The 23574-nt window shown below is 42.1% G+C and overlaps 1 protein-coding gene across 5 annotated transcripts in view; it reads right to left on the reverse strand.

Annotated features, from left to right (window-relative positions):
• CPLANE1 (ciliogenesis and planar polarity effector complex subunit 1) overlaps nt 1-20824 on the reverse strand; it is a 66654-nt gene extending 45830 nt beyond the window's left edge. For 3 of the 5 annotated variants that reach the window (XM_077346999.1, XM_077346998.1, XM_077346994.1), the window contains exons 1-16: nt 20682-20824; nt 18495-18671; nt 17879-18031; nt 15292-15427; nt 15011-15130; nt 14182-14405; nt 13294-13400; nt 12734-12890; nt 12205-12308; nt 11911-12093; nt 7473-7722; nt 6094-6249; nt 4648-5396; nt 2457-2668; nt 1541-1621; nt 761-922 (exon numbers count right to left, since the gene is read on the reverse strand). In XM_077346999.1, coding sequence (XP_077203114.1) covers nt 761-922; nt 1541-1621; nt 2457-2668; nt 4648-5396; nt 6094-6249; nt 7473-7722; nt 11911-12093; nt 12205-12308; nt 12734-12890; nt 13294-13400; nt 14182-14405; nt 15011-15130; nt 15292-15427; nt 17879-17959 — 2722 coding nt within the window. In that variant the 5' untranslated portion in view covers nt 17960-18031; nt 18495-18671; nt 20682-20824. The remainder of the gene's footprint in view (nt 1-760; nt 923-1540; nt 1622-2456; nt 2669-4647; nt 5397-6093; nt 6250-7472; nt 7723-11910; nt 12094-12204; nt 12309-12733; nt 12891-13293; nt 13401-14181; nt 14406-15010; nt 15131-15291; nt 15428-17878; nt 18032-18494; nt 18672-20681) is intronic. The other 2 variants (XM_077347000.1, XM_077346997.1) reach the window with 2 other exon arrangements.
• Nucleotides 20825-23574: the final 2750 nt, after the last annotated feature.

Below are 23574 nucleotides of genomic sequence, written 5' to 3' on the forward strand. Positions count from 1 at the left end.
GTTAAACCCTTCTAAGTCTACTGAGAACCTATTCCCAAAGTATAAAAGATTAGAAAGCATTTGTTTTGAGAACAGCTCTTTTAAAAACCTTAATAACAGCAAATGGCAAACGACAGCAAATAATAGCAATGGCAAAAATGATATTGGCATAAACTATCTGTGGTGTGTGTGAAGTGCTGGTCAAGTCACAGCTGACTTAGGGTTTTCTAGGCATGAGAGAAGCAGTGGTGGCTTGCCATTGCCTTCCTCTGCAGAGTCTTCTTTGGTAGCCTCCAACTACCGACTCTGCTTGGTTTAGACTTATGGTGACCCCAGCAAGGGGCTTTCAAGGCAAGTGAAAAGCAGAGGTGGTTTTCCATTGCCTTCCTCTGCAGAGCCTTCCTTGGTGGCCTCCCTCCCAAGTACCAGCTCTGCTTAGCTGAGGTTTATGGTGGCCCCAGCAAAGGGCTCTCACAGCAAGTTTGAAGTAGAGGTAGCTTTCCATTGCCTTCCTCTGCAGAGCCTTCCTTGGTGGCCTCCCTCCCAAGTACCAGCTCTGCTTAGCTGAGGTTTATGAGCAAGGGGCTCTCACAGCAAGTTTGAAGTAGAGGTAGCTTGCCATTGCCTTCCTTGGTCTCCTTTCCAAGTACTTACCCTGTGCAGCTTCTGGGATCTAACAAGATTGGGCTATTTCATGCCACCTTCCTTCCCATAAACTACATATCGTATATTGATTTCATAGCAATAACTTGTTTAAATGTGAGATTCTGAATTCACATACCTGAGACATCGTCCTTGCTTACAGACGTATTAGTTTGCTTTAATAGCTCATGCACTAAATGATCGCACAGCCCTTGAGCCTCACTTAGATTGTAGTGATACAGATGACAATATAATATAGCAAGGTAGTGTCGAGTCTGAAGAAAAGGTGTTCTCTTTCCACCTATATTAAAGATAATTTCCCCAAATTAGAATATAATTCTGGCCATATTAAGATCTAACCATCCCTGGCATAATATAAGAAGAACAAATAAATAAGGTGAGTATTTACAAAGGATATCTTCTAGTAAATCGTTTTTGTACAAACAGAAATACAAATACAATTATTTATTTAAAACAAATACCTATCCCACAGGATGAAAAAAGATAAAATATCATCAAAACTAACACAATCTTAAGAGCACAACAAGCAGCAAACAATTAATGAACAATAGCAACAAAGCGTTAAAACAATGCAAGAGGAATAACTGAGCCATGATACTCACTGAGTGACCTTAGGAAAGCCAATATTTCTCAGTTTAACCTACCTCATGGGGCTTTCATGAGGAAAACATGAGGAATAGAAAATCAAGTTGGGAATATCGCGTATTTTTGGAAGAATGGCAAGATTTAAAAATGTACTAGATTTTGTCAAGCACTCCAAAACGTACACCAAAATTCCAGCACAGCACTGAAATTGTTTAGAAATTGGATTTATAAGAAATCTGTGCTGACACAAAAAAAAGCATTACATTTTCTCAACAAGGTGATGCCTAAACTTTAAATATTTTTACCACCTTACCTTTTCCTTTGGTTTCCTGGAGAGCTTTCTCCCATGCTTCCACAGATTCTTTGTAAGATCCTACCAGAAATTGTTCCTCGCCTTAAAAAAAGAAAACAAAACAAAATCCAGCTCTTAACTCACTTTTTTCTCAAAAACTTACTGTATTAATCAGACATTAGGGTAAGTAATCTTTGGGTAACTCACAGCTGGAAAAAAATACCAAAAGACATTGATCTGAAAAAGTTAATCACAAAAGTTAAATATCCCATCTTCTTTAGTCTTCTTTCCACTCCTGACACCACTCCTGCTTCTGGTCTATTGTGGAAGAGTATGTATACTAGAGGCATTTAAGGTTTAATAGTGATCAACATCTTGTGAGAGTAGTTCACGTTGCAAGATTTAACTAGTGACATTTTTTTTTGGTACATGCAAAAATGGAGTAAGTGAATGTCTTGTGCTATTTTAATTAACACACTAAAATAAGTAACACACTAAAATAAAGTATAAGAGCCTCTTGTGATGCATAGTGGTAAGGCAGCAGAAATTTTGTCTGAAAGCTCTGCCCATGAGGCTGGGAGTTTGATCCCAGCAGCCGGCTCAAGGTTGACTCAGCCTTCCATCCTTCCGAGGTCGGTAAAATGAGTACCCAGCTTGCTGGGGGGTAAATGGTAATGACTGGGGAAGGCACTGGCCAACCACCCCGTATTGAGTCTGCCATGAAAACGCTAGAGGGTGTCACCCCAAGGGTCAGACATGACTCGGTACTTGCACAGGGGATACCTTTACCTTTAAAATAAGTATGCAATTAACTAACAATGAAACACTGAAGTGATTTTTTTGATCAATGATGGCTATGCATAAGGCCTCAGGGGAAAAAAGGTACATGAACTGATCATAAATCTCAGCTAAGTGCAATTCCTTGCAAGATACTGACCAGCCACAGAATTAAGTTTCAGCGTTTTGTCCAGTTTCTCTCCCGAAGACTGAATAATGGCCTGTATATGACTTGAAAGAGCTTCAATAATTGGTTCTTCGTGTACACTTAGTCTTTCACACTGTGGCTTACTTGAGTGAAGCATTTTCCTGTTCACCTGTGCCCGATACCAAAGGACATGCTCATATAGTAATTGCCACAGTACAGTTAACCTGAAATTGAAAAAGTATTGAAGACTTATATCACAGATTAGCTTGGTCAAAGATTAGTGATGGGTACTGATACAGATTCTATAACATATGAAACAGAAAGGAATACCTTAAAATAATACCATATTTACTTGAATGCAACCCTGAATTTAAAATGACAACTTCAATAATGTTATTGCCCTCCTCTGGTTCTTCTTGGACATAACTGTAACTTGTATGTGAATGTAAGACAACCACTTTTTAATGTTTTTGATGATGGCATACTTGGGGGGGGGCAACCTAGTCTTGCCTTTGAGTCAATACTGTACTTGCAACTTAATTTAGGAATGCCAAGTTTACATACATATCTTACTTTGAAAACCCTCACAATGTTGGGGGTATTCCCTCTGAGTTAATACGGCCATCTGCATGGAAGTAGGACAATGATCATCAAGAGGTAATAAGTGGGGTGAAGGAGGAGGAGCAGGGAGTAGCAAAAAAAATGTAATCTCCCAACCCAGTGATCCTCAACCTGTGGTCCTCCAGATGTTCATGGACTACAATTCCCATGAGCCCCTGCCAGCAAATGCCAGGTTGAGGATCACTGTCCCAACCCACATATATTTTCATGGATACCCCTCTTAGCTTTATATATATTTCAAGCCTCATTTTATAAAACTAAACACAAAGGGGCAGGATGCAAAGAACCATACAGACAGTACTATAAGTCTTGTTTGTTCCTGCATAAGAGCCACCAATGTATGGAGAGAAGTTCCAAAAACAATTTGTTACAATGCTGTTGAAGGACATGCCCCCTTGGCCTTCAAGCTTGGGATAGTTCTTTGGATTCTATGCCAGCACATTTAAAATGTTTTAATCGGAATACGTTAATCTGGTGAGCCCATGTTTATTGTGCAAGATTCTTTCTTTTATCCTTTAGCTGGTGACTGGTGGAATAGTTTGTGCTTTTGGATTTGTTCTTTAATTTGCAACTGGTTGTCACATTTTGTCCAAATTGTCTCCTTTCGATTATGATCACATGGAGAGACACCCAGAATCTGCTGCAGGCATCGCATTTGGAAGGTCTCGTTTATGTCAGATTTTAGTAAAGTTCATGTCTCTGATCCATATTGGATTATTATCTGAAAGAGACAAACTTTGGTCTTGAGAGATGTTTATCTTCTTCCAGAGCACTGGCTCTCAACCTTCCTAATGCCGCGACCCTTTAATACAGTTCCTCATGTTGTGGTGACCCTCAACCATAAACCTATGCAAGTGTTCTTTCACAGAAATTTAACCGAAACTGACCAATGGCTTGAAGATCCATGGTTCATGATTTATATAAATTGGTTTTTTTCCGGGGTTTCTCAGTTCAGTTCTGCCTCTTGTCCAGCCAAGCTGTGCTGCCACCTGGAGTGCCTGGGGGCAGACTGTGCTGCGCTGGAGGCACTGCTGGAGTGGCTGGTGGCCGGCCACAGGCGCCTGCAGGAGGAACGGCAACAGTGGCAGCGCTCCCGCCCCCCCTGGCCAAGCTGTTCGCCCTGCCACATCCCCGGGTTGTTCGAACCCCAAAGAGGTCCAGACCTCCAGGTTGAGAACCGCCGTTCCAAAGGCACCATTTGAGTGTTGCAAATGCTGATGTTGCTTGGCCAATCTTATTGTTGGCTTCACTGGTAGAGGACACTTCCTTTTCTTGCACCAGTTTGACCATTTATGCACTGGGAACTTCACTGCCCCACCCCCCCTGTCAGGAGCACAGATCGGGGGAGGATGAGGTGCACTGGGCCAAATACTCCCCCATGTGGGTACAGGAAGAGGTGGGGCAACCTCCCACGACTAAAACTCCAGTCTGCAGCCGTGCATGAAACCTCCAGTGCGTAAACGGTCTTTCTTGCACTTTCTTTTCTTGCACCAAAGAAAAGAAGTGTGCAAGATTAAATTATTTGTAAAAATTAAAAGTTGATTTAAAAAAACACTTCATGTAGATTAGAAAACAATCCTACCTCTTTTCTGGATTCACTCCCAGGTTTACCACTGGAGGAGAGCGTTTGAGTACAGATTCCACTGCACAATAATTTTGAGGATCACTCCAATCCTTAGCTTGAAAGACAGGCATCACTAAGCAGTCCAGCTCCACACTGCTACTAACATCCAGGAATGCTGGAAGTGTCTCATATTGGACCACATTTTTGGTATTTAGGCAACAAGTAACCATTTTCAGCAAAGCAAAGCCTCCCAAAAGATTTCTGGAAAATAGCTGCCCGTGCTTTTCAGCAAGCATTATTTTCAGCGTATGTGACGTCAGCTTGATCAAATGTCCCAGTGTCTGTCTGTGCATACCATCCCAACTCAGGAGAGTCAAAAACTGCTGGAAACTGTTTAAAATGCACTGTGCCCTTGGATTATCCCTTAAAGAGCTATTTAAATTTGCAAAATTAAGTTTTGCACACTGTAAGGTGCTAAAAAAGTGCATAATGCAGCGTATGGTACAATTTAACAATGTATCTCTTTCTTGTACACTTCTTGAAATCCCCACTCTCCAAGCTCCAAGCAGATTTTTTTGGATACAGTTCAGTTCTAAAGATATGTCATCTTTTTGTCCTTCTATTCCTTCCACTGCATGAATGGTATCAAACATGGATGCGAATTCCAACCTGCCTTCGTTACTTAAAGAGGTATCTGTGTTTTGGCTCCCAAAAATAAAAGAAGGGTTTTGAAACAGGTTGTCTTCATCAGAATCTTCAGCGTAATTCTAAATTAAGAAGAAACATTATACATCATCAGGCAGCTATCTTTTGTAGGTGTCTACACGTATTGAAAATATGCACAAGCTATCAAACAAAAAAGATCCAAACTAAAGTACCAACTCTAATTAAAGAAATATGCAATGGCGATTGCAAACACAAAAATATTCAAATGGTACCAGAGCAATGAAACAAACACCATAAACAGTTTAAGAGGCCTACAATAAAACAGAGTAAAAAAAAGTCCCCTTCTTTTCCACTGCATTTTTCCATATCATTTTCCATATCATTTCCATATCTTTCCATTTTGGGAAAGATTTAGACTTGGATCCTGTCTAGAAATTCCCATTGGACAAGGGAGAGGGACCATTTTTACGTATTCCCATCACCCCGTATCAATCCAAAATGTCTCCTAAAATGTTGCTTCTGAGGGATGGGGAGGCCCCAAGGATAGCTGGGGAGAAATCAGAGGTTTCTCATTAGAGGGGGGAATAGGTAAAAATTACCACCCCCAACCAGCGCCTGTAGAAATTCCAGGCAGGCTCTAACCCACTGTCTGTCTTTGGTGAAACAACCAGGAACCCCAGACACAAAATATGAAATCTTGCTACGCAGAAGATCAAATAAAGTGGGTGTCACATACTATTATGCTAAGTTACATTATACATGTATCAACAGAGCAGTTCAAAAACAAACGTTGAATACCTGAAAGCCTATTACTTTCCCATTTTGCTCTGTTCCTTCCTCATCTTGCAGAAATTTTGGAATCACGGAGAGGACAGAACTTTCATTCTGATGATTCTTTAGCAGACTAACTCTTAAGGAGGACAATGATTGCAGGAGGAGTCTTTTCCCCTTAGGCTGAAAAAAACAACACAATAATATCATTTATAACCTGCTCAACCAGAGAATAGTTATGCACTCCTAAACAACAACATTACATACATCTAAGCCCACTGATTTCAGTGGACTTAAACATGTACATCTGCTTAGGACTGTACTTCCACTGTCTAAACAAGGTAAATCCAAGCCAATAGGCAGAATATGTCTTAGGGTGCTACAATTCAAAAGAGGCCTTGTTACTCTGAAAAAACTTCCCATGGGGCAGATATGTTCCCTACTGTATTTTTTCAGCTGCTGCCCATTCTCCTGAATATTGACATACGAAGCAGAGGAAAGGGTCTACTATCAGGAAAACCAACCAACCATCTGCACAGCATAAGCTGCAGAGAGAAGAGGGGAGGAGGGAGAACAATTTTTGCCTAGGGCAGCAATGTGGCTTGAGCCTGCATCTAAATACAAAGAGCCAGCAGCCCACTGGCTGTCTATGAGGGTCTTAAGAATATCCCCAAGGTTGACCAGGCAAATTAGAATATGTAATGTGGCAAAAAAAACCGTATTGCATTTCTTTGTTCCATTCATTCTTGGCTTCTACTGTCTCTTAACTATACAGTGACAGTCAGGTCACTCAGCATCAACAGTAACCAAAGATTTCCACACTCCGCTGGCAGCGTAGCAAAACTTCGCCACCATGTAAGACATAAAGTTCTCTTTCTCTGCAAGCAAAATAACAATTAGATGGTATATGTTCGTATTTACTTTGATGCTGGTCAATGACCGTAAATAAATAATCTAATCTATAGAATGAAACCTGGCTCCACTCTGTCCAAAGGAAAAGACAGAACTAGAAGATAATAACTCAACTGACTTCTTACCTCCAAAGAAGTAGCAGCAAATTACGTCAGGCAGAGTTACTGCAAGTTAGACTGCCCATCTCCATCCCCCCTCCCTTTAAACATGCCACAGGGCTCTGAAGTTGCGGCACTTCTCACAGTGTTTCTCCACAAGTCTCCATCTTCCCTATCTACTTTTGCCAGCAGGCCTTTAATTCTCTATGAGAGCAAGCAGGCAGGAGAGTATGAGACTGCAGGATATGGGGGGGGGGCAGAGCATAAGAAACAATGGACATAGTCTTTCTCAGCACCTCAAGGCATTTATGTGAGTGGGTACCATTCCTAGGCAAGGATCTGGGGACCATAATGATAACCTCACACTATAAAAGGAAGCCAGAAGAACAACCGTACCTTAGATGCAACCAGACCGTGGCGTAGTTTTTCAAGTCTCTGGGCTGAATCAAGCAGCAGTGACCTCAAAAATCCCGAGGGTGAAAAACCGTCACAAAATCTAAGTACCGTGACGTTGTACCCATCAGAGACGAGGAGGTAAGGTGACCTGGGATGGGATGTTATGGAAAATCTCTGCCTCATGTAGTCTCCTTCAGAGGCTGATGAATGATGGGAGTGATTTGAGTCTTGAAGCAGAGCGAGGTGTGATCTAGCAAATAAAAGATGGAATTGTCAGGGAAATAAATCAGCAGATACAGACTTCTTTATCATAAAAACACACCCAAAGGATGATCCAATCCTCCTCCAGAAACATTTTTTCCCCTGTACTAGGGGACTGGCCTGACCTGGATAGCCAAGGCTCTCCTGATCCCATCAGAACTTAGAAGCAAAGCAGGGTTGGCCCTGGTTCGTATGTGGATGGGAGACCACCAAGGAAGCCCATGGTTCCTATGCAGAGGCAGGCAAATGACAAACCACCTCTGAATATCTCTTGCCTTGAAAACCCTACAGCAGGAGTAGTCAACCTGTGGTCCTCCAGATGTTCATGGACTACAATTCCCATGACCCCTGCCAGTGTTTGCTGGCAGGGGCTCATGGGAATTGTAGTCCATGAACATCTGGAGGACCACAGGTTGACTACCCCTGCCCTACAGGATCACTGTAAGTCAGCTGCAACTTGGCAGCAAGAAAAGAAAAAGGGACTGCTATATTAGTGGCCTGTTCCCCTACCAGACCCTTTCCTCCTATGTATAATGCTCCATGTTCTGGAGAAGGACTGGCTGTGCAACCCTAAAAACATTTTCATGAAATTAAGCACCATTGAATAGTCCTCCATAGGATTTGGAGTAGACCGTCAGGATTGCAGGCTGGATCATCCCCTTAAATTGTATTGAAAATTGTACAACGAATACAACAATGTAACCCACGATGGTAGGAAAACAAAAACAATCCTGTTTTCCCAAGTGATACTTTAAACTTTATGATCTTCCTGGACAACATATATAGCACAAAATACAAAATGTGAACCAAATAAGGACAATGGAAATGATGAAAGAGATGAAATGCTCACAGGGAACTGTAGGATATATTCTCAACAGCAAAAAGGATCATTATTTCTCTCTTGCTCTTAATCTGATAGAAATTTTGATTAAAATTTTGACAATGCATTGCCAACACCTGGACATCAAGCCTTTTCAGATAAGTCTCCTTGTTTTTTATAAGAATAATATTGCAACCAGGCTGATATTCCAGTGTGTAAGTATCCCCCCCCCGCCACTTCTCTTGAACTCTAAAAGTTTACCTAAAGTTTACTTCTTGACATGATCTTGCCCTAGTCAGCAGCGCACACGGCTCTGAACCCACAATCACAGCAGCAGACAACTTATTAATGCCTTAACAATCATCCAGACCTATAACCGGCATCCGGTTCGAGGTTTTGGTTCTAACCTTCAAGGCTTTACACGAGTTGGGACCCACATACCTGAGGGACCACCTAACGCCCTATGCCCCCCGCAGAACCTTACGCTCTGCGGGTGAAAATCTGTTGGTCGTCCCCGGCCCTAGGGAAACACGCCTGGCCTCGACCAGGGCCGGGGCCTTTTCGGTCCTGGCCCCTGCCTGGTGGAATGAGCTCCCGGGAGAGCTGCGGGCCCTGCGGGATCTTCCATCGTTCCGCAGGGCCTGCAAGACGGAACTCTTCCGCCAGGTTTACGGTTGAGGCCGAGGCTAACATCTATGCCCCCCCCGGGATTCGGGATTGTGATCTGGAACTAGGATTGGGACTGGTACCATCAGGATCCCCTCTCCACCTGCTAGTAGTGGGAGGGGGAAGTGATTAGCCGATCTTGCCATGCTAGTAGTTAATTAAGAATGCCGAGACGGTAGTTGTTATTTTATCGGATTTTAACGGGGTTTAAGATGTTGTAACCCGCCACGAGCTGCAAGGGAGTGGCGGGGAATAAATCGAATAATAATAATTATAATAATATGCTGCCTACCTTGTATTTTATCTTTTATAGTTTATGTAATCATTTTAAGATCTGTTTGGTTATGTAACCCCATAGCCTTTTTTATTATTTTGTTGAAATTTTAAACCCTATTTTTATATGTCTTATACATATTTTATGCCAATAAAAGGTTACTAACTGACTGACTGAAATATGCTACTGTGCATGACATGATGGGGTGGGGGAAACATGTAACAGAGAATGACAACAACCAAAACAGGCCACTGAGAATGGCAAGAAGAATGTCCAAATAAATTTGATTTCTGCATGAAAATCATTTAGAAATTTGCCATCAGTTTCGATTCGGCTCGCAAATTTATTTGGAGAGTGCTTCGAAAGAATGCAACAACAAGCAACACATTCACTTTGGTTAGACTAGATAAGGTTTCATTCAGATCTCTGGGCAAAAGGAGAGGGTGCAGACAGGGGGAAGCCTGAATGTGTAGATAACGACAACATTATTTAAATTAATGAGGAACCGTAGTGCATAAAACTGTATGAAACTGTAGTGCATTTAGGAGCAGTCAAAGGTCCTGATGGCACAATTTGTACTTGTTATTAAAGAGACTTCAGAAACACTTAAAGTTGTCACTGCATTGCCATTTTAAAGCACTTGGGCTGCAATCCAAGAACACTTTCCTGAGCCTTACTTATGTGTATGCCTACTTTGGACTACTTTTTGCTAGAGGGCGTCACCCCAAGGGTCAGACATGACTCGGTGCTCGCACAGGGGATACCTTTACCTTTACTTTGGACTGCTCTCTTGGGGTGTTATTTCATCAATTATTCCTTTCCCCAGTTGCCGCCACTGTGTCTGCTGTCACTGGCCTCATCCTTCATACAGCAGGCTGTATAAAGAACCAGCCTGTCCACTGAAAAAATGGAGTTCTAGGGTGTATTTCCCATAAGAACTGTTTTAAGGGTGGGACATGGGAATATGCACCTAGAACAAAATGCACACTGGGGAACAAATAACGTTAATGAGTGGGAAGATGTTATTTTTAATTTGTCCTCCTGGTTTTCTCTTGCCATCCAAGTATTACATTCAATTTATGAACCCTTTGGAGACAGAGAAAAATACTGCAAGCCACCTGGGACAGGGAGATTTACAGATATATTGGGTATGTATAAAGAGAAGATTTATACTCTACAAATTTGGTGTAGGACATTTTAGTGCAATGCAGTGTACGATACCAATGCTGTGTCCGAGCTGCGAGTACAACCACACATATTCAGATTTCTATCTAACAATGTTTTGTGATTTTTGTTCTGCTTGCTGACATCATCTGGGAGGAAGAAACCAGCAAGGATTGGAAGAATAGATTTCTACAGCAACATTGTTTAGTGCGGGTGTAGTCAACCTGTGGTCCTCCAGATGTTCATGGACTACAATTCCATCGACATCTGGAGGACCACAGGTTGACTATCCCTGGTTTAGTAAACAATCTGTCCACGTTTAGGTTTTCCTCTATCCCATAATAAATAATTTTTGTAAGAGAGGAGGTAAAGAAGAGGTAGTGAGTTCATGCAGATCAGATCAGAATCCAGAATAAGCATTTAGGATAGGTATTCAAGAGCTTCTTGCATACAGGCTATATGTGCTAGGGAATGTGAAAGCAAAACTCACAGAAGCCCTATATTACATACTTATATATGAAAAACAATGTCTATAAAGTCTGGGGGGAAAGACTAGTAATGATGTGAAAGGACCTTATTAGGAAACCTAAGAATATAAATAATGTTTCCTTTTGTTTCAGGTCCCTTGTTGCTTTTAATTTAACCCTTAACATTAAAAAAGTATATGAAAATGGGGAGTGCCGTTAATCAAAGTCCATATACAGATTGAACTAACATTTTATTCATGCAACATCACTTATCTGTACACTAAAAGTCCTGTACCTGCAAAAATATCTTCATACCCCATGGTGTAATGAAACTGCAGTTCTAGAAATCTAACATTTTGAATACTTATTCCACAAACTGTTATTTCATCCTTTGGACAGAATCACTGAGTTAATGCTCCAGTAGTTCCACAGAACTATTCTGTGTTGTTTAAATGAAACTTTTATTTCATTCCTCATTTTGCTTTTGTGCCATGAAGATCTATCCTAATGGCAGCCATTTAAGACTATATTTAAAAACATGTGGTCCTATTAGTTATTCAAATAAGTCATACTTACATGGTGGGTATGTCATTTGCTCAGCAGGACAAAGCCATTTAAGAAATAGAAGAGAACTATGAATGAGAAACAGATATTGAGAAGAAAGACACAGAAAAAGCAAAAGAATTAATTGGAAGGCAAGACAATTTAAAATAGAAGAAAGTGTTGGAAAGAAAGGTATGATCAAATGATTTTTTTAAAAAGAACCCTCCAGAACATTTTTCTCACCTGTACGTTACTAATGGATGCAGAGGAATGAATTCCGCTGGTCCAAACTCTACAGAGCAACCAAAAGTAACCAAAGTCAAAAGTTCACCCAAACATGTCATTAGGATCAATGATCCACGTTTTAACATGCAAGCCAAGAACAGGCTATCAGGGGTCCAGCTCATGCTAGCAATCCAGTAGGACCTGGAAATAACAACAAAGTTACTTTCAGGAATAAGTATCCAGCTATCTGCGCAGGATTTCTCTTTTAAGTCTCTTCTTGAAAAAAAGTTTATTTTCTGAGTGGATACTGACCTGATAAACTTTGATGGAATGTTCCGATTCTTGCTTCCACAGCCCTTAACGCTACCAGAAACGGTAACGAAATTAACTGTGTTCATAAACAAGATCTGAGTTGCCTGAAATTGTTTTTAAAAGAAGCAATTATAGTGAAAGACAGAATGGTCAAACTGCATGGAAACACAGAACTGTAAAATGTGAGGATCTGTCTCTTGTTTCAGTAAGGTCCTAGCTCTTATCACAAACTTAGTAAATCAATATAACATACACACTAACAGCTGCCGAGTGCAGGTGTTAATGCAGGGCTAGTCAACCTGCGGTCCTCCAGATGTCCATGGACTACAATTCACATGAGCCCCCTGCCAGCAAATGCATGGGGATTGTAGTTCATGAACATCTAGAGGACCACAGGTTGACTACCCCAGGCTCGTTTCTTGCTTTTACTACTTATCCTTTACATCATTCTAAAGTCGTTTACAATGACACAATCAATAGACTGAAAATTACAAACAAGACAATGTTGTCATTGATGCCATGTTCATACCTGAGGATCCCTTTGATTGACAGCAATTGCTAGTACGAGCCCATCACTTGAAAATGCAGTCAGTAGAGCACCTCTTGATTTCATTGCCTCACAACATGGGATCAAACTACGCAGAGAGCATGTTTGCTGTGCCCAGTGTATCCGACAGGGAGGAGAACTATGCAAAAGAAAGAGAGGGATGGAAAATAACAAAGGAAGCATCAGGTCTGCATTTCTCTAGTCACTGTTCTTACAGATGCAAAGTGAACAATGTATGCAACTGAAACCCACTGTTAAATAAATTGGATTTTTAAATCAACATTATAGGCCAATTATTAAATGTTATATGAATACATAGATGTATGTGAAAATAAACATAGATTCACACAGTTCGAATATGCACATGATTAGCTAGCAATTCATTATTTATGTACATACAAAAACATTTAACCATGCATACAGAACCATTTTCACTTGTAAAGTACTTGTATTTATTTAAAACGTGACAGTAGGTGTCCAAGTTTTAATATCAGGCTTCAAAAATGTGCATAATAATTTCATATATTTTTTAAAATACTTACCTAGCACTTTTAAAACTGCTCTCTTGCCACCGAATTTCTAAAAATGTTAGCATTAAATACTCCTCAGAACAAAATGCAAAACAACACAGGCAGCAGTCGCCCAGCATCTGCCAATAAACCAAAATAATAATGTTTAATAATAATTCCTGGAGAGAGAGAGATATGGACAACTAAAGTTTGCATTGCCTAAAAACTATTCCTGAAGTTCACCTGGAGTAATAGACTGAATATTATATAAGAAGACATGTTTTACTATTGATAGTTTAAACTGAAAATACACTGAACTCAAACAAGTACAGAATGTGAAGGTCAAACTATTGAATGTGTAGGAGGAAGAGGAGGAACTGTTAGGCAACCTGGTGAACTTCTGTGCTTGAACTAGGAGAAAACAGCCCCATATAGAACGGGGATGGGGATTTGTCCTGTGGCATTCCAAAGAGAGACGAAGCAGCCAGAACAGCTACATTCAAGTTCTGTAGATTCTGACTCTTCAAAGCTTGCACCCTGAAAATCTTGTTGGTCTCTAAGATGCTACTGGACTTGAAAGCAGCCAGTCATCCCATAACTTGCTCTGCTGTCTGGTCACCCTGCCACCTTACCACCGGTTTGAGATTGAGGTGAGTTTCGAGACCAACAACTTGACACAGTTTTCTTCAAGGGGGTTTGTTCTTCCTAGTTTTTGGCCCTTCAGCCCTTTGTATTAGAGCTGCCCCTGAACAAGAGGCTATGAGTTTTTAAGCAAGGCATTTTATATCGTGACACTGTATAGATGGGAAGGGCTGGGAAGGCTAGAAATTTAATGTAGTGCCAACTACAAAACTGGTACCAGATGTCTCACTGTACAAATCACAAATTAATTAAATCCATGAGAGCGATTGTTTCTCTTACCTCATTTCTGATGAATTCAGCACTCACGGCAGTTTCTTTCTCTTCGACAGATGGCAATGCTACTGATGTTTCAGGAATTATTTGTGACCATTGTCCCATTAAAGAACGTTTGGAGGATGCATTTTCACATTCTGTGCTCTCCCATAGGAAGACCCAAACTGAAGTAACAAGGAGCACTTTTCTCCCATCATCAGAAACATACAGATAGAGCCTTAAAGAATTTTCTAGAAAATAATGTCGTGTGTTAGAACATCTTCCCAGCTTCTATACTATCTGCATGAAATATGTTGCTAGAACACTAGCTGTCATTAAATATTATTATAAGTAACTATATGTAATAAGAACATAAGAGGAGCCCTGTTGGATCAGACCAATGATCCATCTAGTGCAGAATCCTGTCTCACACAGCGGCCAACGAGTTTTCCTGGATGGCCAACAACAAGGCACGGAGGCCATAGCCTTCCCCTGATGTTGACTTTGGGCTATGGGATTCTGAGACTGCTATTGGCTTAGTGCCTCTGAATGTGGAGGTTCCCCTCAGACACCATGGCTAGTAGTCACTGATAGACTTAATGTGTTTGTTCATGTAGCAAACAGATTAAATCTGGCACACTTGCTATAAACAGTGTACATTTTACTACTATCAAGGATCCTATTTCTGTATAGCATTAATGAGTATTATTAGTAATGTTATCCACAATAAAATAAACATGGTAAGGAGTCTGTATTTCTTTGCTCTTAAAATAATTATTATTAAATGTTAGGTTTAATAATTATTTATTTGTTAAATCATAGGCAAAACTGAAATATACTACATGAATATTCCTACCTTGTGCTGCTATGACTGCCTTCTGAGACTCTTCAATGGCTGGGACAGTTTTTAGATCATCTTGATCTTTGTGCCAAAGAAAGAGCTCTCCTGTCTTAAGCAACCCTGCCAGCCAAGCTCCTTTCAAATGAGAAAAAAAGGCTTTTAAATAATGCAACAATATCAGAACATTTTCCCCACTTTGGTTTTTAGAGTCACCTTCAGTTTTCATAAAGGTAATTAATTTCACTTAAATGAATTTATGTATACACTAGGAAAAACTTTTAGTATTAGTACTTAACCATTTCTTGATGCTGTTAAGACTACGACGTTTTTCAGCAAAGGATGTAACTGAGGGATCTTCTTTTTCGTCTTTCCCGAAAGCAGGTTAATTTCATTTATGTTTTTGTCATCCAGAAGAAATACAGCCTCCTTTTCCTATTAAAAATAATAACAGTGTTGAGTCTTTTATACAACAGTCTGTTCTCTAGTTTTGCCTGAATAAACACAATGTATCCCAAAGCCTGTATGAGCCTTTTGTAGTGCAGAGTGGTGTTGTTGTTATGTGCGAAGTCGTGTCCGACCCATCGCGACCCCATGGACAATGATCCTCCAGGCCTTCCTGTCCTCCACCATTCCCCGGAGTCCATTTAAGTTTGCACCTACTGCTTCAGTGACTCCATCCAGCCACCTCATTCTCTGTCGTCCCCTTCTTCTTTTGCCCTCGATCGCTCCCAGCATTAGGCTCTTCTCCAGGGAGTCCTTCCTTCTCATGAGGTGGCCAAAGTATTTGAGTTTCATCTTCAGGATCTGGCCTTCTAAAGAGCAGTCAGGGTTGATCTCCTCTAGGACTGACCGGTTTGTTCGCCTTGCAGTCCAAGGGACTCGCAAGAGTCTTCTCCAGCACCAGAGTTCAAAAGCCTCAATTCTTTGACGCTCGGCCTTCCTTATGGTCCAACTTTCGCAGCCATACATTGCAACTGGGAATACCATAGCCTTGACTAAACGCACTTTTGTTGGCAGGGTGATGTCTCTGCTTTTTAGGATGCTGTCTAGATTTGCCATAGCTTTCCTCCCCAGGAGCAAGCGTCTTTTAATTTCTTTGCTGCAGTCCCCATCTGCAGTGATCTTGGAGCCCAGGAAAATAAAATCTGTCACTATCTCCATTTCTTCCCCATCTATTTGCCATGAATTGAGAGGGCCGGATGCCATGATCTTTGTTTTCTTGATGTTGAGTTTCAAGCCAACTTTTGCACTCTCCTCCTTACGCAGAGTGGTAAGGCAGCAGAAATGCTGTCTGAAGCTGTCTGCCCATGAGGCTGGGAGTTGACTCAGCCTTCCATCCCTCCGAGGTCGGTAAAATGAGTACCCAGCTTGCTGGGGGGTAAACGGTAATGACTGGGGAGGGCACTGGCAAACCACCCCGTATTGAGTCTGCCATGAAAATGCTAGAGGGCATCACCCCAAGGGTCAGACATGACCTGGTGCTTTATCCCAAAACCTTGTGTGTTTTTGTGTGTATGTGTGATAAGAATAAGACTCTGGATAACAAAGTTTGAGTCCAGTGGGAACTTTAAGAGAAATTAAGTTTCATTCAGGGAATAAGCTTTTGGTTACATGCAAACTTTCTCAGATACAATGAAATGGGAATGACAAGTCCATACATATAGGCAAAGGGTGAGCAGTAAATTAACATACAGCATAATGAAGATGTTTAACAGATTCCCTGTTAAATGTATGCTGCATGCTAATTTACTGCTCACCCTCTACCTAGACATATGGACTTTATACGCTCAATAGGATTTTGTTGGTCTTAAAAGGGGTTACTGAAATCAAACTTTGTTCTGGTGCTTCAGACTGAGACAGCTACCCATTTCACTCTGGATTATGTTTTGTTGATGCTTAATGTTATGATTTCAGTTCTACAAGTCTAAACAAGAAATTTTGATAAGTCTGAAAAGAGACACATGCATGAAATCTCCCCACTGCCATGTAGATTATTCCTTGGTCACAGAAAATATGTTAAAGCCTGCATTCACTTGTAATACTAGAATGTAGTGGAACTGCTACAACATAGTCTTTTAATCATATGAAAGCCTTCTTTGTATGTTGTTGTAAGGATAGAAGTAACACAGAATTGCTATATACATATATGACAGGTCAGCAGTTTTACTCCTGTAGGTCTATGTGACAATAGTAGCAATATTACCTTTAAGGCCATACGCGGTCAGGGCCCAGTGTACCTGAGGGACCGCCTCCCCGCCTATGCCCCCAAAAGAGCTCTACGCTCTACTGCCTCCAATCAGCTAAGGATCCCTGGCCCTAAAGTTCCGCAGGGCCTGCAAAAAGGAGCTCCTCCACCAGGCATTTGGCCGAGACCAGATGTAATCTACAGCGACCAAGGGCCCCTGCTCCCCCCCCCTCAGAATTCAATCAATAAGCCAATCCCCTCAGAATCCCATCAACAAGCCCTGGACCTGTTTGTATTACGATTGTTTACTGTTATACTGTGTTGTGTTTGGTTGCAATTGTTGGTTATCGATGTACATGTTCTACAGACTGTTTTATGTATGGTTCTCTGTTATAATGTAAACCACCCTGAGCCTCCGGGGAGGGTGGTATAGAAGTATGATAAACAAACAAACAAACAAACAAACAAATAAATAACAACAATATCACAGCCTCTGATTTCCTAAAGAAACTGTAACTTAGTTCCTGTTTTCAGCAAAAGTAATTCTGCACTACATAATCAGACACTAATGCACAACCTCGCCTAAGCTTTTTTTTGTCCCACTAATTTCAATAGTGAAGAGTTAAGCATGCAACACTGTAAAATTACAGAACCATGACCCTTACTGTACGTCATATAGAAATAAAGTGAGTTATTACCTGTCCCAGCCAGATGATTCGAGGCCAGGGCTTCCTTTGTTTGATACATGTTGAGGCTAGAACTTCTAATTTAATTTCCATGATTATTAATACTTAGGGTAGCCATAAGAGTTTTAAGAAGAAAAAGTCCTGGATGAACGGCTGCTAACAAGCCTAGAAAAAGTGATTAATAGTATTTAATTTCTGAAATTCACTTCCAAAGAACAAGAACACAATTCTCTGTAAAAAAAATATGTGATGGTTGGTATCATCGTATCTGAGATTTATCCAGTCTATACATGCAGAGCCCACTCCAAACTAGAACATAGATTGACTATCCTGAATCCAGAAACTCTTAGGACTCAAATACACAACCCCAGTGGCTCCTATGCTCTACCCATGGCAGTTTCACTGATCTGAGCGGGTTTTTTGTAGATGCTGCTCTTCAAATGGACAAGATCAAGAGCAGCCCTTACACGTGCATCCCCTGTTGTGGTTCCCAACTTGTCTCATTCTTTTAATGGCATTGACTAATTTTGTCTTGCGCTTCAGTGAGAAAAGGGAACTTTCATCAATAAAGTACATACATTTCTAAAATCTTAGCCCTACAAGGTAAATAAATAAGGTTTATTGGCACCTGTAGATTTCATGCACACACACACCCAGCAGGAATCCTTCTGTGGCATCTTTGCTCCATCTAGATCCTTTGCAAGGCCCAATCATGATGCGCAATGGGTTGCTTTGGGCCAGTCATGATCTGTTGCCTCTGTTCAAATGGTTGCTCATAAAATGAAAGAAACCCAACGTGCATGACCTGCTTTTTTGAGAAAGGCACACAACAAACAGAATGTATAAAGTAGCATCCATTACTTAATAATGTAACAGGAGCCCTGCTGGATCAGGCCAGTAGTCCATTTAGTTCAGCACTCTGTCTCATGCAGTGTCCAACCAGTTCCTCCGGAGGTTCAACAACCGGTTGTATAGGTCAAGGCCTTCCCTGATACTGCGTTCTGGCACGAATATTTAGACGTGGACTGTATCTTAATGTCACGGTCCCCTTTAGTCACCAAGTCTAGTAGCTACTGATGCCTTCAATCTCTCTATCCCTTTTAAAAACTGTTTTTTGGTCAACACTATATCCTATGGCAGCAAAGTCCACATTTTAATTATCCATTCCCTAAAGAAGGATTTCCTTTTGCGAGTCCTGAATTTACTGCTCATCAACTTTAACTTCATTGGGTGCTCTCAAGTATTCAAGGAGAGAGAGAAAAAGTTCTTTCTGTCCACTCTTTCAACCCTGTACATGTTATAAACCTCTATCATGTCTCTCCTTTAGTCATGTTTTCTATACTAAGTTTTCTATACTCTTCAAGAAAGGCATTTAAATCCCATAACCATCCTGGTTGCCCTCCTCTTACTTCTTCCGGCTCTGCAATGAGAGCGGAAGGTACTATGTAAAATCATCACACATCAGTCCCATCCCACATTCCAATACCTGGAAGGAAACTTTGCAAGTTTTCTCCAAAACTAAAGGACTAGGAACCAAATCAGAATTATAGAACAGAATGCAGAAGCCTTTATTGGCATTTATCCCAATTACACTTTGTACAACTCTGATCATTCCACAAGTGCTATAACTGTCAAGTAGTTCCCAATCAACATACAAGGAACAAAAGGAGAGTAAAATACTTCCTGAGGAATTACTGCTATCATAGTATGAAACTTCTTTCTATGACAGGTTCCGATCACCCTTATATTACCTTGGTAAATAAGGGGACACTTACAAGGTATGCCAGGACCGGACACAATCTATCTTCAGGGAAAAACCAGAGGGGCAGGGATGCTGGGTCCCCTCTGGCCATGGACAGGGGATGAGGGAGTGGGTTTGCCAGCTTCAGGTTGAGAAACTCCTGGAGATTTGGAAATGGAGCCAGGAGGGGCAGGGACCTCAGTGGGCTACAATGCCACAGAGACTACCTCTCAAAGCATCCATTTTCTCCAGGGGAACTCATCTCTGCTATCTGGAGATGTGAATTTCCAGGGTGGCCCCCAGGTCCCACCTGGAGCCTGGCATTCCTATCAGGGGAAACCCTGCTTAATCTATTGCAGGGGCGGCCAAGCTGTAGCTTTCCAGATGTGCATAGAATACAGTTCCTATGAGTCCCTGCCAGCACGGCCAATTGGCAGGGGCTCATGGTAACTCTAGTCCATGATCATCTGGAAAGCCACAGTTTGGCCACCCCTGACTCTATTGCAACAACCAAACTTGGTCAAACAAGAGCCTCGGAGCCTCTGGACGCATCTTTATTCTGGTGCCCATTAAGCACCAGAAAGAATTCAAATGCATGCAGAGGCAATCTCTCCTCTGCACTAAGCGTCACAAAGTCGATTTGCAGAGCACAGCTTCGCCGGGGAGATGTCAAGAGTGATGCCACTTTCAGGCACCCCCCACAATCCTAGGCTCATCCCACACGCCCTGGATGATGCACTTTCAACGTACTCCAGAAGCAATTTTCCTGTGCAGCACACTGCACACTGAAAGCGCATTACCTAGGCTACATGGAATGAGCCCTGCCCGCCTCAGGTGCGGGAGAAACTTGTTTTGAGGGTAAAACAAATAAAATTAAATTTAAAAAAATCAAGCGAGGCATCCCGCTCTCCCCGCCTCCGTTTTCGGGGATGAGAAATCTCTCCTTCCCCCGCGGAAGCGGAAAGGAAGCGGAATGCCGCCGGAGCGAGAGTGGGAACGGGGAAAGGCCTTTCGGCCCCACTCCGCCCCCGTGGAAGGCGAGGGCCCCCTGCCTCCCGCGCGCGCCTGACCCACCGTGCGCGCCGCCGTCCCCTCAGCACCAACGACTGTTTTTCCTCGCGGCTGCGGCGCCTCCCGGGCTACCAGTCACTGGGCGGAGCGGCGAGGGGTGGAGCGAGAGCGCATGCGCCCCCAGGCTACCCTCGCGACGCAAATTATTCAGGTGGGGAGCCGCGTCGATCTGAAGTGCGCATGCCCGCGGCAGCTTAGCCCTCGCTTGGAACTTTGCCGGCCGTCCGGGGGCTCCTGGGCTCGGACTTTGTTTTGCGATGTAGCTGCTCGAGTCTGCTGCCGTGGGTGGGGTGCATGCTTGTCTCTGCCCCCGAGATTGACAGCGCAACGCTGTGCCCTTATTCGATCCTAGAGTCATGGAAACGAATGGGGTTAGACTGGAAGTCTCTCTGGCCATGAAGTGCTGTTAAGTCACTCTGCATAGCATTGGGAAGAAGAGTTGGTTCTTATATGCCGCTTTTCTCTACCCGAAGAAGTCCCAAAGCGGTTTACAATCTCCCTCCCATTCCTCTCCCCACAACAGAAGTCCAAGGCGCTCCGGGGATTTAACAGAATTTGAGCCACGGTGTGGCATTAGCTGTTTTCATGAAAGTTCGGGCCCGGCGAATATCAAGGTTTGGGTATGATTTTTGCTACAACAGAGTAACAGGGCAGCCCGCCTGGCTTTGCATGCGTGAGACTGCAATGCACAACCAACTATAGCTTGTAAACAGGGATGCCAGCTTCCGGGTAGAACCTGGGGGCCCCACACAATTCAGCTCATCTCAGCGAAATCTGCTCCCCTGAAGAAAATGGGTGCTTTGGAGGGTGGGCACGGTGGTAACCCCACTGAGGTCCCTGTCTCCCACACTCCCTTCCCTCAATCTCCAGGAGTTTCCCAATCTTGATCTTGCAAAGTTAAGCATCAACTAATTACGTTCCACTCCAGTGCCAGACAGCACAGAATACAAACCAGCAAACCTCTGGGAGCCTACATTTCAATTTTAGTCTGAAGATACAGGCAATTGATTGTGCTGGAGGAGATGCAGCTCACTTAGGACCAGTAAGTTTTCAAGGCAAGAGATAACAGTGTCTTGTCATTGCCTGCCGCTGTCTAACCCTGGATTTCCTGGGTGGTCTCCCATTCAGATGTTAACCAGGAGTAGCTCTGCTTAGCTTCTGAGATCAGACTAGCCTGGGCAGCATAAGGGCAAAAGGCAAAGAAAATGTTAAAATGCTGTTACGGAGATATGGTCTAAAGCAGGGGTAGTCAACCTGTGGTCCTCCAGTGCGTTTGCTGGCAGGGGCTCATGGAAATTGTAGTCCATGAACATCTGGAGGACCACAGGTTGACTACTCCTGGTCTAAAGTTTGTATTGCACTACACTCCGCAAGCTTTGCACTTCTTGTGGGTTGCTGCAGCACATGCTGTGGCCTCAAAAAGCGTTCCTGCCGCCGCCATCTGCTTCAGTGGAACAAATTCCCAGGCCCCTGCATGATGTATTTGCACAATATCCTTAATGCCGCTCTGGTTGGCAAATTACAAGTGATATCAAACAAGGCCATCCAAAGCCTCAGAAGGCAGGCTGAATTTTGCTTCCACTTTAATGGAACTGTGGAAGAACTTAAAGGGCTAGCAGCGTGAGCAGCAACAAAATAGGGGAAAGTTATTCATTTTGAGAAGGTAACAAGATTGCTGAATTCAGTAACATATACTTATTCAGTAGCTGTTTGTTTTATTTGGTTCAACAATTAATATAAATTAATTAACAATTTAACCATTTATTTTTAAACGAAATTCATTCTCAGCCAAAAAATGACACACATTGCTGAAGCCTGTTAGAGAGCTGTACAGGCAGAATTTGTCTACCTCAGAGCCCATGCATGGTGGTTGCAATATTTATCTCTCCCCCGATACGGAATCCAGATGCATTGATTCTATAGCCTAGAATACTCTGGCATTTCACTCTCATAGGCCAACAGTTGCTCCTTGTAACTTTGCATATATTTGAAGTCCTTTCTTTCCCTTGCCTTTTGTGGCTACAAAGGCTACTTTAATATCTTTCATCTACCTTATATAGTGACCCATCATTTTAATAATCGTTCTTAGAGAGCTTTTAAATTTGGGGGGAACTGACTTTGATAGTAAAGAAAAAAAAAAAAACATAATTGCATTGGGAAAAAGGCAAAGGACTTTTAAAGTAACACCAGAAGTTCAGTGGCCAATGTGAACTGTGGGTCTGACCAAGCACTGGGCTTTTTTTTTTTACCTCATGCATTTTTTATGCATCCTTGCCAGCAGGGAAATGAAAGACCAGGGATAGCCCTAAGGCAAGGAATAAAACTGTAGGCTGCGCCAAAGAGGGAATATGGTTTGCATCTATTATCCCAGGTTGTATATACCTAGAGACTTTGCTCATAAAGTCACAGGTGACAAGTTAGAGAAGTTTCAAAAAAATAAAAATCAGAAGCAGAATCACAGTTCAATCCTCCACAAAAATATTTACTTAACTGGGATACTTTTTCAGTAAGTAGTCAGAGATTACAAAGAAATGGAGTTGTCTGGTTGCAAGCCAGAAATCACATCATACCTTTAAATTTCCCAAACAAACTCCAGAATAAGGCAACGGAATTATCACCCTTGTTCTTATTGCAGCATGGCATACTTTGTCCTACTTGCTAAAGTAAGTAAAGGGAACAAAAGAGACAGCCACCCCCCTTTCAATTCAGGGGAGCATTTAAAAATTGCAGAGCAGTTTTTAGTGCAATCTGGCAGCCCTCCAGGCAAGCTACCAGGTCAAAATAAGAAGATGAGAACTTGTTTTATTTTAGCTGCCCTTTGAAGCTCACCCTTATCATTCATACAATGAAGTCTAGAACTGCATGATTTTTACATGTATGACCGTGTGTATTACAT

The sequence above is a fragment of the Paroedura picta genome, chromosome 7, assembly GCF_049243985.1.
Source record: "Paroedura picta isolate Pp20150507F chromosome 7, Ppicta_v3.0, whole genome shotgun sequence".
In the NCBI taxonomy this organism is placed as follows: domain Eukaryota; kingdom Metazoa; phylum Chordata; class Lepidosauria; order Squamata; family Gekkonidae; genus Paroedura; species Paroedura picta.